This window comes from Lepidochelys kempii, chromosome 1 (genome assembly GCF_965140265.1).
Source record: "Lepidochelys kempii isolate rLepKem1 chromosome 1, rLepKem1.hap2, whole genome shotgun sequence".
NCBI lineage: Eukaryota > Metazoa > Chordata > Testudines > Cheloniidae > Lepidochelys > Lepidochelys kempii.
The window spans coordinates 210,951,458-210,962,867 of NC_133256.1; the positions used below are offsets into that span (position 1 = coordinate 210,951,458).

General features: G+C 47.3%; 1 protein-coding gene across 4 annotated transcripts; it reads right to left on the minus strand.

The window, feature by feature from the left end:
- Positions 1 to 1,714: 1,714 nt before the first annotated feature.
- LOC140905636 (uncharacterized) lies at positions 1,715 to 6,302 on the minus strand. 4 transcript variants are annotated; one of them, XM_073329141.1, is made up of 4 exons: positions 5,984 to 6,302; positions 3,851 to 3,903; positions 2,992 to 3,108; positions 1,715 to 2,219 (listed from the first exon to the last, which is right to left on the minus strand). In XM_073329141.1, the coding sequence occupies exons 1-4, from the start codon at positions 6,192 to 6,194 to the stop codon at positions 2,058 to 2,060; spliced, it is 543 nt and encodes a 180-aa protein (XP_073185242.1). In that variant the 5' UTR covers positions 6,195 to 6,302; the 3' UTR covers positions 1,715 to 2,057. The 4 variants fall into 4 exon arrangements, 3 of the variants coding, with proteins under 3 accessions (XP_073185242.1, XP_073185243.1, XP_073185241.1); XM_073329142.1 differs by having other exon boundaries at positions 3,851 to 4,066; XM_073329140.1 differs by having other exon boundaries at positions 3,851 to 4,077.
- Between the last annotated feature and the right edge of the window lie 5,108 nt (positions 6,303 to 11,410).

Sequence of the window (11,410 nt, forward strand, 5' to 3'; positions counted from 1 at the left end):
GCATTGTGGTAGACATGGTGAGGGAAATGTTTAAAACTTTGCAATTTCATTGAATTTTTGGTCATAATTTATAATTTCAACAAAACAAAAATAATTTTTTCCAACACATTGTCACCAAATCCCCCTCTCACCCATTTTTCACCCACCCTGGTGTTGGGTAACTGCTCACCTGCTCTGCAGGTGCCCTTTGTGTGCCCTTCTGCAAGACTCTGTTGTGTAACCCCTTGTATTCAGAATCTATGTTAGGCTGGTGGGGGAGAGAGTGATGGTGAGATGTTTTGGGCTGTGGCACTATCAGGATGTTTTTTTTTCCATCTCACATGAATGGTGCAGTCACCCTGCGCTAGCCATTGCATGGCTGTAGTGAGAACAAGATGGCTGATGATACTGGTAGGTCAGAGAAGTATCTGAAGGAAGAGGGGTGGTGCTGTTATCTCCCATTAGTGAAGGTGTTCTTCCAATCTGTCACTGAGGTTTGCAACGTGTGTGACTTCTATGTCTCTGTGATGGGGTGTGTACCCCGCACTGGTAATGAAAAAGCTCACTGGAGCCAAAGAGAAACTAGTGCACCCGATTGCACCTGTGTGGTGGGCAAGGCCCAATTAAGGACGAGTCCCAGCTGGGGAGGAGCTGGGTGCTTAATATAAAGAAAGGGCTTCAGGACAATAGTGTTGCGGTTCAGTGATGAGACAGAACACAGCTTTATGCAAGCAAACAGGCTGGTCAGTGGAGATGGGCTGTTTTGCCCCCCCTGCCTTCCACCTTCTCCTTTTATTATATTTCTCCCCCTAAGCATTACACACTGCTACACAAAGGAATGTATGACGTTGATTCATATGCTTCGTTACCATCCTCTATCTACTACAATCCTGGTTCTCAGGCCTTGAGCCCAGGCTAAAGAAACCTCCCACAGTTACTGTCCAAACAATCAAGTTCTCAGGGTTCATATCTAGCCCTTGTCCTTGGATAGAGCAATGTGTGCATTGCTCCTAGGAAACAGTCAGGGTGTGCCCTGCCTGCTTCCAGGTGGAATAGCTAGACATTAACCCTTCATCTCCCCTTTTTTTGTTTATTGATAGTTGGCCATCTCATGGTAGCCGCCAATTTGTTTTGTCATGCTATTTAACTCCCAGACAGACAAGGACATAACCTGGGGAGCTTTCCAGGGCAAAAATTTTACAAAGTCTTAACAAGGAAGGAATACATTGTACACAGCAGCAACAAAAAAAAATAAGCCCAATGATTACAAACACAAAATAACCAAAAGCTTAACATCTGCAATATAATCATCTAAAAGGGGTACACTTCTTTTACTACAGTTGTGACCAGCAAAAGGCAATATAAGTATTATTCTACTAAGACAGCAAAGGGTGCCATCACTTAAATTTGCAGGAATATAATTAAAGGTGCATGAACCACAAGTAAAAACCCATCCTGATGGTAGGATGATATGGCCATAATTATATGAAACATTAACAGCATGGGAACAATTTAAAAGGGATTGAGAAATTTTTTGACAGCCCAAGGGCACCTTTGTACTAGTGCAGTTAACTACACGCGCACAGGTGACATTGTGAGCCCCGGCCGGGTACAGTGTGTGGAGGGATATAGCCGTGCGAGGCAGAGTATAGTTGGCCGGGCCCCAATTAGCCATGCTAGAGTACTGGGAGGAAAGATTAGCATAAGCAGAGAACAGTGTCTTATTCTCCTTCTCCTCAGGGTGATGACATACTGGAATAAGGCATGTACCTAACAAATCTCCGGCTGCTACAGAATTAGATAAACAAAAGTGGGTAACATTTGCTATTGAAGCCAATTTTTCCCATATGTTATATGTCATTCGGGCTTGTAACGGGGGAGGCGCTTCCGAGCCAACCCCTACAGGAAATAGCAGGCACAAAAGGCACACAATCATCACAGAATTAGCAGTGATTTGGGCGAGAATCGCCACAAACAAAGTCTTAGGAGTTTCTGGCTGCTGATCTGCTGCCAGTTTTCGTTGAGCCGTGGCGACCAATGCTTTTACTGCTCCCCATGTCACGGGCTGGCTTGGGACGCTACGCCTCCTCCGTTTCCGTCCCGTCGTTGTCGACTTCGGGGGGCAACGCGGTCTCCTCCAAGGTCAGCTGAAACTCTGGTATGGGATTCGACAGCCCCTGGTGCCATGCCATGTTGTTTAAGTGCTGGTCGCACACACCGGGCTGGAACCCACAACGGTCCTGCAGGGAGAGACACAGCAGCATATCCCCGACCCCAAGTGATTAGAGGTGCTGGGCCCAGCCACTGTGGATCGGGCAGCTGACGGTAAAAGACACGCGGTCTTTCCAGTACCTCAGATTTGTGAAAATGCCGATCCGCAGGAGTCTGCTGATCTGCATTCAGTGTTAAATTATTTAAAGTAAACAAGAGGATATGCATTTGTTGTTGAATGTCTCCTAAGGTTTGGAGACGCAGCTCCCCTTGTTTTAATTGTTTATCTAGCAAGGTTTTGAGTGTGCGATTGGCACGTTCAACAATGGCTTGGCCCGTGGAATTATAAGGGATTCCGTGTTTAACACGGATGTCCCAGCGGGCACAAAAGGTGGAGAGGGCTGCAGAGCAGTAGGCTGGGGCATTATCTATTTTAATTTGGCAAGGGCGACCCATAACAGAAAAGCAGGCCAGCAAATGGTGAATAACTTTGTTAGTGGCTTCCCCACATTGTGGGGTTGCCCAAAGGAAGCCTGAATAAGTATCAACGGAAACATGTAAAAATGAATAGGGGCGGAATTGTGGCACATGAGTAACATCCATTTGCCACAGCTGATTTGCTGCGGTACTTCGGGGGTTAACGGCATAAGAAAAAGTAGGAGCAGCAGCAGCACAGTGGGGGCAGGAACGAACAATGGAACCTGCATGATCAGCAGGAATGTGAAACTGCCGGGCCAAAACAGAGGCAGACTGATGAAAAAAGGCATGGCTTTTAATGGGGTCAGAAAAAAGGGAATTTACCTGACCACGCAACGCGCGATCGTCGCGTGCATTGCCCTCAGTGAGTGGCCCAGGCAGAGGGGTATGACTGCGAATATGAGCAACAAAGTAAGGGAAATGACGAGTGGCAAGAAGATGCTGTAAAGACAAAAACAGGTGAAGGAGGTCTGCATCAACCTGAGGGGTAATGAGGGCAAGGGGTAAATGATCAATTACCTGATAAACATAATGGGTATCCACAATTAAATTAAAGGGACAATCAGCAAAAAGTTGAAAGGCCAAAATAACAGCAGCTAATTCTAAGGGCAAAGGGGGATGGTAAAAAAACAATCTTTTAAATCTAACACACAAAGTTGATCGGTTTGAGGAATTAAATTTGGATTTGGCAAGCCAAATTGCAAGGGGCCCATAGGTTGGATGCGTTTATTTATTTCCCTTAAATCATGTAACAGCCGCCAAGCACCTGATTTTTTCTTAATAACGAACACCGGGGTGTTCCAGGGACTAGTGGAGCTCTCCAGTCACTGTGCTTGCAAATGTTGCTGCACAAGTGAATGAAGCGCTTTTAGCTTTTCTAGAGGGAGGGGCCACTGGTTAATCCATACGGGCTCTAAGGATTGCCATACCAAGGGTAAGGCGGAGGGCACGGTGGGTGAGGGAAGGTTTTGGGCCATCAGATGTTAATATCGAGGGTGGTGTCCAACTTTGTAAGTAAATCACGGCCCCAAATATTGAGGTGGACAGGGAGCACAAAAGGGCGGATTGTAGCAAGGGCACGGCCTCCTGGTTTAGAGACCGTGACCCAAGACAAACTTTGGCGCCCAGGTTTGCTACCCCCAATCCCCCACAACTCTTTAGAAGGAACCGTAGGCCAACTAACCGGCCACTCCAGATCACGAATCACTGTAACGTCAGCTCCAGTGTCCACCAGCCCTGTAAAAGGAACATCATTTAAGAGAAGTGTTAACTGAGGTTTCGAGGGGCGGACTGACATTGTCAGAGCAACAAGTGGAGAAGTCGCGCTGTGAGACGGCGAGTGAGACAACGTAGATCCAAAGCCTCCTCCACCCCGAGTTCGATCCTCGGCAGCTGGCACCTGATAGGGGACTAAAATCAATTGTGCAATTGACCGTCCACGCGGGAGCAACTGTGGAAGATGAGTCCACACCTGAACCTTAATAATGCCAGTGTAATCAGCATTAATGACCCCTGGGATGACAAAAAAGCCCTGTTTCCCAGCATGTGAGCGAGGGAGAACAAGACCTACAAAGCCGGCAGGGAGAGGTCCCGTCACCTGTGTAGGTATGGCACAGACCTCCCCTGGCAGCTGAAAGTCAGTGTCCTCCTGCATGATCAAATCAAGCCCTGCACTTCCAGCAGTCGCTGCCCTCATAGAGTCTACGGATTCCAAGGCAGAGGAGCGATTGCCTGAGTAGGAAACACCCCCGTTTGGCCCTGGGTTTGGGGGGGACCCGTTGCGCGGTTTCCCGACCTGCTACGACACTGATTAGGCCAGTGATAACCTTTCCCACACTTGGGGCACTTCTTTGAGGGTCGGGCTGGTGCCTTAGATGAGCGGCACTCCCGCTGAAAATGACCCTCCTTACCACAGCGGTAACAGTGCTTCCCCTCCTTCCCAGTTTTTCTGAGGGCGGCAGCCAGAACTTCAGCCTTGTGGGCTTGTGTGCCAATGTTCTGGCACGCCCGCAGCATGTCTGAGAGCTCTAAAATACCAGAGGCTTGTGCTGCCTGGAGAGCACGGCGGCAATCCTCATTTGCATTTTCAACTGCCAATTTTAACAGGAGCTCGTGAGCTGCCTCAGTGTTATCCACCTGTCGGAGGATAGCCTTCTGCAATCTGTTGGTAAAATTCAAAAAGGACTCTAAGGCACCCTGACGGATACTGACAAAGCTTTTGGTAGGCTTGCCTGAATCCGGGACCTTCTTGAAAGCATGCTGGGCACAGGTGGAAATAATGGGGAAGACGGCCTGAGGGAGTTGAGACTGCATCTCAATAGTAGCAAACTGGCCCTCCCCTGCCAAATGCTCATAAATGATACCTTGCTCTCTATATACCTGGGCTTGGTGTTTTGCCATCTGCCGATACTCACTAAGCCAAATAACATACTGACTGGGTGACAACATCATGCGCAGCAGCGTTTTCCAATCCTCAGGGATTAGGGAGTACCCAGTACCCATCCCTTCAATGAGACCACGCACAAAGGTGCTAGTCAGGCCAAATTCACGAATTGCTTTCTTTACCTCTCTAACCACTGAGTATGGCAGAGTGGTCCAGGTGCCCACGGGGTTGCCCTGGTCATCATTCTGCCAGGTCACCGGGCAAACGGAGACCAGATCAGCCAGCTTCTCTGCTGTAAGATCTGATCGAGCTTTCGCTGCGTGAACCATTTGTTGCACCAGCGAAAGCTTTTGAGCAGATGCAGATGACTCTCCGGGGGGCACCACGGGGGGAGGGTGATCACACACTGGCTCCGGTGGGGAAGGCCAGGGAGGCGGTGGTAATAGAGGCACTGGGGGCGAAGCAGGGGGAGGGATGGCTGCAGGAGCGGACGGGGGTGGCAGGATCGGCAGCTCCTCTGTTGGTGCTGGAGAGGGCCTTTCCGAGGCGACACGCTGTGTCGCATCGCCAGGAGGGGGGATGGCTGCAGGGGCGGACGGGGGCGGCGAGAGCACCAGCCTCGCGAGGGAGGGTCTGTCCGAGGCGACACGCTGTACCACGTCGCGGCAGAGGTGCCAGGCATGTAAAGCCTGCACGGGTGCCCGAGGCTCTTTGTGCAATGTCTGGCCCAATCGCTCCCAGTCCGCTAGCTTAAGGGTTCCGGCTTCAGGATACCACGGGCACTTGGCACGCACCTCCTGTAGCAGGAGAGTGAGTTCTCGAGCCGGGCAGTCATGCTGAGCCTTACGCAGCAAATACTGCAGCTCATTGCGGTGTTGCACTTGCAAAGCAGAGAGGGAGCTTCCCATACTTACCACAATGAAAAATACTCACCGGGATCCACGAAGTGGATGAGTGACGCGTCTGAAACCCTTGCCGGGCGAGGTGAGTGCTGAGGGCCCCACGTTGGGCGCCAGTTGTTGCGGTTCAGTGATGAGACAGAACACAGCTTTATGCAAGCAAACAGGCTGGTCAGCGGAGATGGGCTGTTTTGCCCCCCCTGCCTTCCACCTTCTCCTTTTATTATATTTCTCCCCCTAAGCATTACACACTGCTACACAAAGGAATGTATGACGTTGATTCATATGCTTAGTTACCATCCTCTATCTACTACAATCCTGGTTCTCAGGCCTTGAGCCCAGGCTAAAGAAACCTCCCACAGTTACTGTCCAAACAATCAAGTTCTCAGGGTTCATATCTAGCCCTTGTCCTTGAATAGAGCAATGTGTGCATTGCTCCTAGGAAACAGTCAGGGTGTGCCCCGCCTGCTTCCAGGTGGAATAGCTAGACATTAACCCTTCACAATAGGGAGACAGGGCAGAGCAGGCCTTAGATCCTTTCCTGAAAAGGGAACACTTATAAAAGGCCACAAAAGACACTGGGGGGCCACAAGGATGGAAAGAGCTTCTGCAGTGAGCTGTGATAAAGAGGCAGGAGTTGACCTCCTGGGAGGCATTGTTGCTACAAGAGCTAGAAAACAGAACTCTGCAGAGCCCAGACATGGACTTTGGAAACGGGCCTAGAGACAGGTCAAGGTCGGAAGCAGTCCAGGGAGGCAGCAAGGATTCTGAGGGAACAGACATTAGCTGCTTGCAGCAGGGTCCCTGGACTGGAATCCATAGTAAAGGGGGGCTGGGGTTTCCTGCTGGCCACCGAGGAAGGTGGCATGAAACCCCTGATACAAGGGGTAAGGACTAGTGAAAGCCTGGAGACAAGGAGTATAAGGAACACTGGGCTCACAGTCAGAGGGCCGGAAACGTGAGGCGTGAGGTCATTGGACCATTGTGGGATTCTCTGCTACCCTACAAGGGGATGGGACTGAACATGACTTGTCCAGAGGGCCAAGTCATGAGAAAAAGCAGGCCACCAAAGGCCCAGAGTGACTCTTAGCAGGGGGTTCCAAGGAGGAGACCTTGCTATGCCATACCCAGCCACAGATAGATTGGAGAATAGCACCGTCACCAGGAAAAGGCAGGTCTACATGATCGGGGACTCCTTACTGAGAAGAATAGACAGGCCTGTAACCAGAGCTGATCCAGAGAATAGAAGGGTGTGCTGTCTTCCGGGTGTTAAGATACGGGATGTAGACTTGAGGTTGAAAAGGATCCTAAAGGGAGCGGGAAAGAATCCACTAATTATCCTTCATGTGGGAACAAATGATACCAGTAGATTCTCGTTGGAATGTATCAAGGGAGACTATGCCAGGCTGCGGAAGACACTTAAGGAAATTGAGGCTCAGGTGATCTTTAGTGGGATTCTGCCTGTTCTTAGAGAAGGGCAACAAAGGTGTGAAGCATTCATGGACAGAAGACAGTTCTCTCGGGATGGACTTCATCTGAGTAGGGAAGGAAATAGACTTCTAGGATGGAGGCTGGCACAACTGATCAAGAGAGCTTTAAACTAGGAATCTGGGGGAGATGGTTGGGAGATGTCCAGGTAATCTCCACACCGGATTTTAGCATTGAGAGGGAAGAAAACAAAGTAAGAAAGGATACAGCCGTGGGTAGGAGAATGGACATAAGGAGGAAGGGCAGTGTGGATACCAGTCTAATAGGTCATACTGGCTGTAGAATCACCGTGCCTAATCGGATAAAGAATGTGAGCGAGGCCAAACAGCAAAAATTAAGATGTTTGTACACTAACGCAAGGAGCCTCGGTAACAAAATGGAGGAACTAGAGCTACTGGTGCAGGAAGTGAAACCAGATATTATAGGGGTAACAGACACATGGTGGAATAGTCGTCATGACTGGACTACAGCTATTGAAGGGCATGTGCTGTTTAGGAAAGACCGAAATAAAGGTAAAGGTGGTGGAGTAGCATTGTATATCAATGATGAGGTAGAATGTAAAGAAATAAGAACCGATGGAATGGATAAGACAGAGTCCGTCTGGGCAAAAATCACATTGGGGAAGAAAAGTACTAAAGCCCCACTGTGATAGTGCTTGGGGTGTGCTATAGACCACCAGGATTTAATTTGGATATGGATAGAGCTCTCTTTAACGTTTTTAATGAAGTAAATACTAATGGAAACTGCGTGATCATGGGAGAGTTTAACTTCCCAGATATAGACTGGAGGACAAGTGCTAGTAATAATAATAGGGCTCAGATTTTCCTAGATGCGATAGCTGATGGATTCCTTCATCAAGTAATTGCTGAACTGACTAGAGGGGATGCCATTTTAGATTTGGTTTTGGTGAGTAGTGAGGACCTCATAGAAGAAATGGTTATAGGGGATAATCTTGGTTCAAGTGATCATGAGCTAATTCAGTTCAAACTGAATGGAAAGATAAACAAAAATAAATCTGCCACTAGGGTTTTTGATTTCAAAAGGGCTGACTTTCAAAAATTAAGGAAATTAGTTAGGGAAGTGGATTGGACTGAAGAACTTATGGATCTAAAGGCAGAGGAGGCCTGGGATTACTTTAAGTCAAAGCTGCAGAAGCTATCGGAAGCCTGCATCCCAAGAAAGGGGAAAAAATTCATAGGCAGGAGCTGTAGACCAAGTTGGATGAGCAAGCATCTCAGAGAGGTGATTAAGAAAAAGCAGAAAGCATACAGGGAGTGGAAGATGGGAGGGATCAGCAAGGAAAGCTACCTTATTGAGGTCAGAACATGTAGGGATAAAGTAAGAAAGGATAAAAGTCAAGTAGAGTTGGATCTTGCAAAGGGAATTAAAACCAATAGTAAAAAGTTCTATAGCCATATAAATCAGAAGAAAACAAAGAAAGAAGAAGTGGGACCGCTAAACACTGAGGATGGAGTGGAGGTTAAGGATAATCTAGGCATGGCCCAATATCTAAACAAATACTTTGCCTCAGTCTTTAATAAGGCTAATGAGTATCTTAGGGATAATGGTAGCATGACAAATGGGAATGAGGATATGGAGGTAGATATTACCATAGAAGCGAAACTCGAGCAACTTAATGGGACTAAATCAGGTGGCCCAGATAATCTTCATCCAAGAATATTAAAGGAATTGGCACATGAAATTGCAAGCCAATTATCAAGAATTTTTACTGAATCTGTAAACTCGGGGGTTGTACCGTATGATTGGAGAATTGCTAACATAGTTCCTATTTTTAAGAAAGGAAAAAAAAGTGAGCCGGGTAACTATAGGCCTGTTAGTTTGACATCTGTAGTATGCAAGGTCTTGGAAAAAAATTTGAAGGAGAAAGTTGGTAAGGACGTTGAAGTCAATGATAAATGGGACAAAATACAACGTGGTTTTACAAAGGGTAGATTGTGCCAAACCAACCTGCTCTCCTTCTTTGAGAAAGTAACAGATTTTTTTAGACAAAGGAAACGCAGTGGATCTAATTTACCTCAATTTCAGTAAGGTGTTTGATATGGCGCCATATGGGGAATTATTAGTTAAAATGGAAAAGATGGGGATCAATATGAAAATTGAAAGGTGGATAAGGAATTGGTTAAAAGGGAGACTACAGTGGGTCCTACTGAAAGGTGAACTGTTAGGTTGGAGGGAGATTACCAGTGGAGTTCCTCAGGGGTCGGTTTTGGGACCAATCTTACTTAATCTTTTTTATTACTGACCTCTGCACAAAAAGTGGGAGTGTGCTAATGGATGATACAAAGCTGGGAGGTATGGTCAATTTAGAGAAGGACTGGGATATCATACAGGAGGATCTGGATGACCTTGTAAACTGGAGTAATAGTAATAGGATGAAATTTAATAGTGAGAAGTGTAAGGTCATGCATTTAGGGATTAATAACAAGAATTTTAGTTATAAGCTGAGGACGCATCAATTAGAAGTAATGGAGGAGGAGAAGGACCTTGGAGTATTGGTTGATCACAGGATGACTATGAACCGCCAATGTGACATGGCCGTGAAAAAAGCTAATGCGGTCTTGGGATGCACCAGGCAAGGTATTTCCAGTAGAGATAAGGAGGTGTTAGTACCATTATACAAGGCACTGGTGAGACCTCACCTGGAATACTGTGTTTCCCATGTTTAAGAAGGATGAATTCAAACTAGAACAGGTACAGAGAAGGGCTACTAGGATGATCTGAGGAATGGAAAATTTGTCTTATGAAAGGCGACTCAAGGAGCTTGGCTTGTTTAGCCTAACCAAAAGAAGGTTGAGGGGAGATATGATTGCTCTCTATAAATATATCAGAGGAATAAATACCGGAGAGGGAGAGGAATTATTTAAGCTCAATACCAATGTGGACACAACAACAAATGGATATAAACTGGCCATCGGGAAGTTTAGACTTGAAATTAGATGAAGGTTTCTCACCATCAGAGGAGTGAAGTTCTGGAATACCCTTCCAAGGGAAGCAGTGGGGGCAAAAGACCTATCTGGCTTCAAGATTAAACTCGATAAGTTTATGGAGGAGATGGTATGATGGGATAACATGATTTTGGTAATTAATTGATCTTTAAATATTCATGGTAAAGAGGCCCAATGGCCTGTGATGGGATGTTAGATGAGGTGGGATCTGAGTAACTACAGAGAATTCTTTCCTGGGTATCTGGCTGGTGAGTCTTGCCTATATGCTCAGGGTTCAGCTGAGCGCCATATTTGGGGTTGGGAAGGAATTTTCCTCCAGGGCAGATTGGAAGAGGCCCTGGAGGTTTTTCGCCTTCCTCTGTAGCATGGGGCACGGGTCACTTGCTGGAGGATCCTCTGCACCTTGAAGTCTTTAAACCATGATTTGAGGACTTCAATAGCTCAGACATAGGTGAGAGGTTTATTGCAGGAGTGGGTGGGTGAGATTCTGTGGCCTGCATTGTGCAGGAGGTCGGACTAGATGATAATGATGGTCCCTTCTGACCTTAATATCTATGAATCTATGACCAGGGCTCACTCTTCTACAGTCCCCAACTACTTGTAAATCCCCAGGTAGCATCCATTTGTGTTTAGCTACATCAATGCAGTGATTTGTCTGTGAACTGGACTCCTCGCAGTTGTCTCTGGCTCTGTGATCTCCTCACTGTGTACCTCTCAAGTGTCCCGCATTGTGTGGAACAGCAAGAATCTGGCCCAGAGTTTGAAAGTTGTCCCGTGGTCCTGCATTGCCACTGGAAAATCCCAATGATACTACTACCCCGATTAGTTTTTGTGGGAGAGGGGGCAGTTTACATCATCTACTCAGCATCTCCACACAGGGCATCACACAGCCAAAGATAACAGTGACCAATTTAAAGAACAGCATGCGGAAGGGGGAATAATGAACTAACACGCCCTCTTTTCCTCACAGGAGTAGAGGATGACACATCCCAAGCTTATGGCACCCT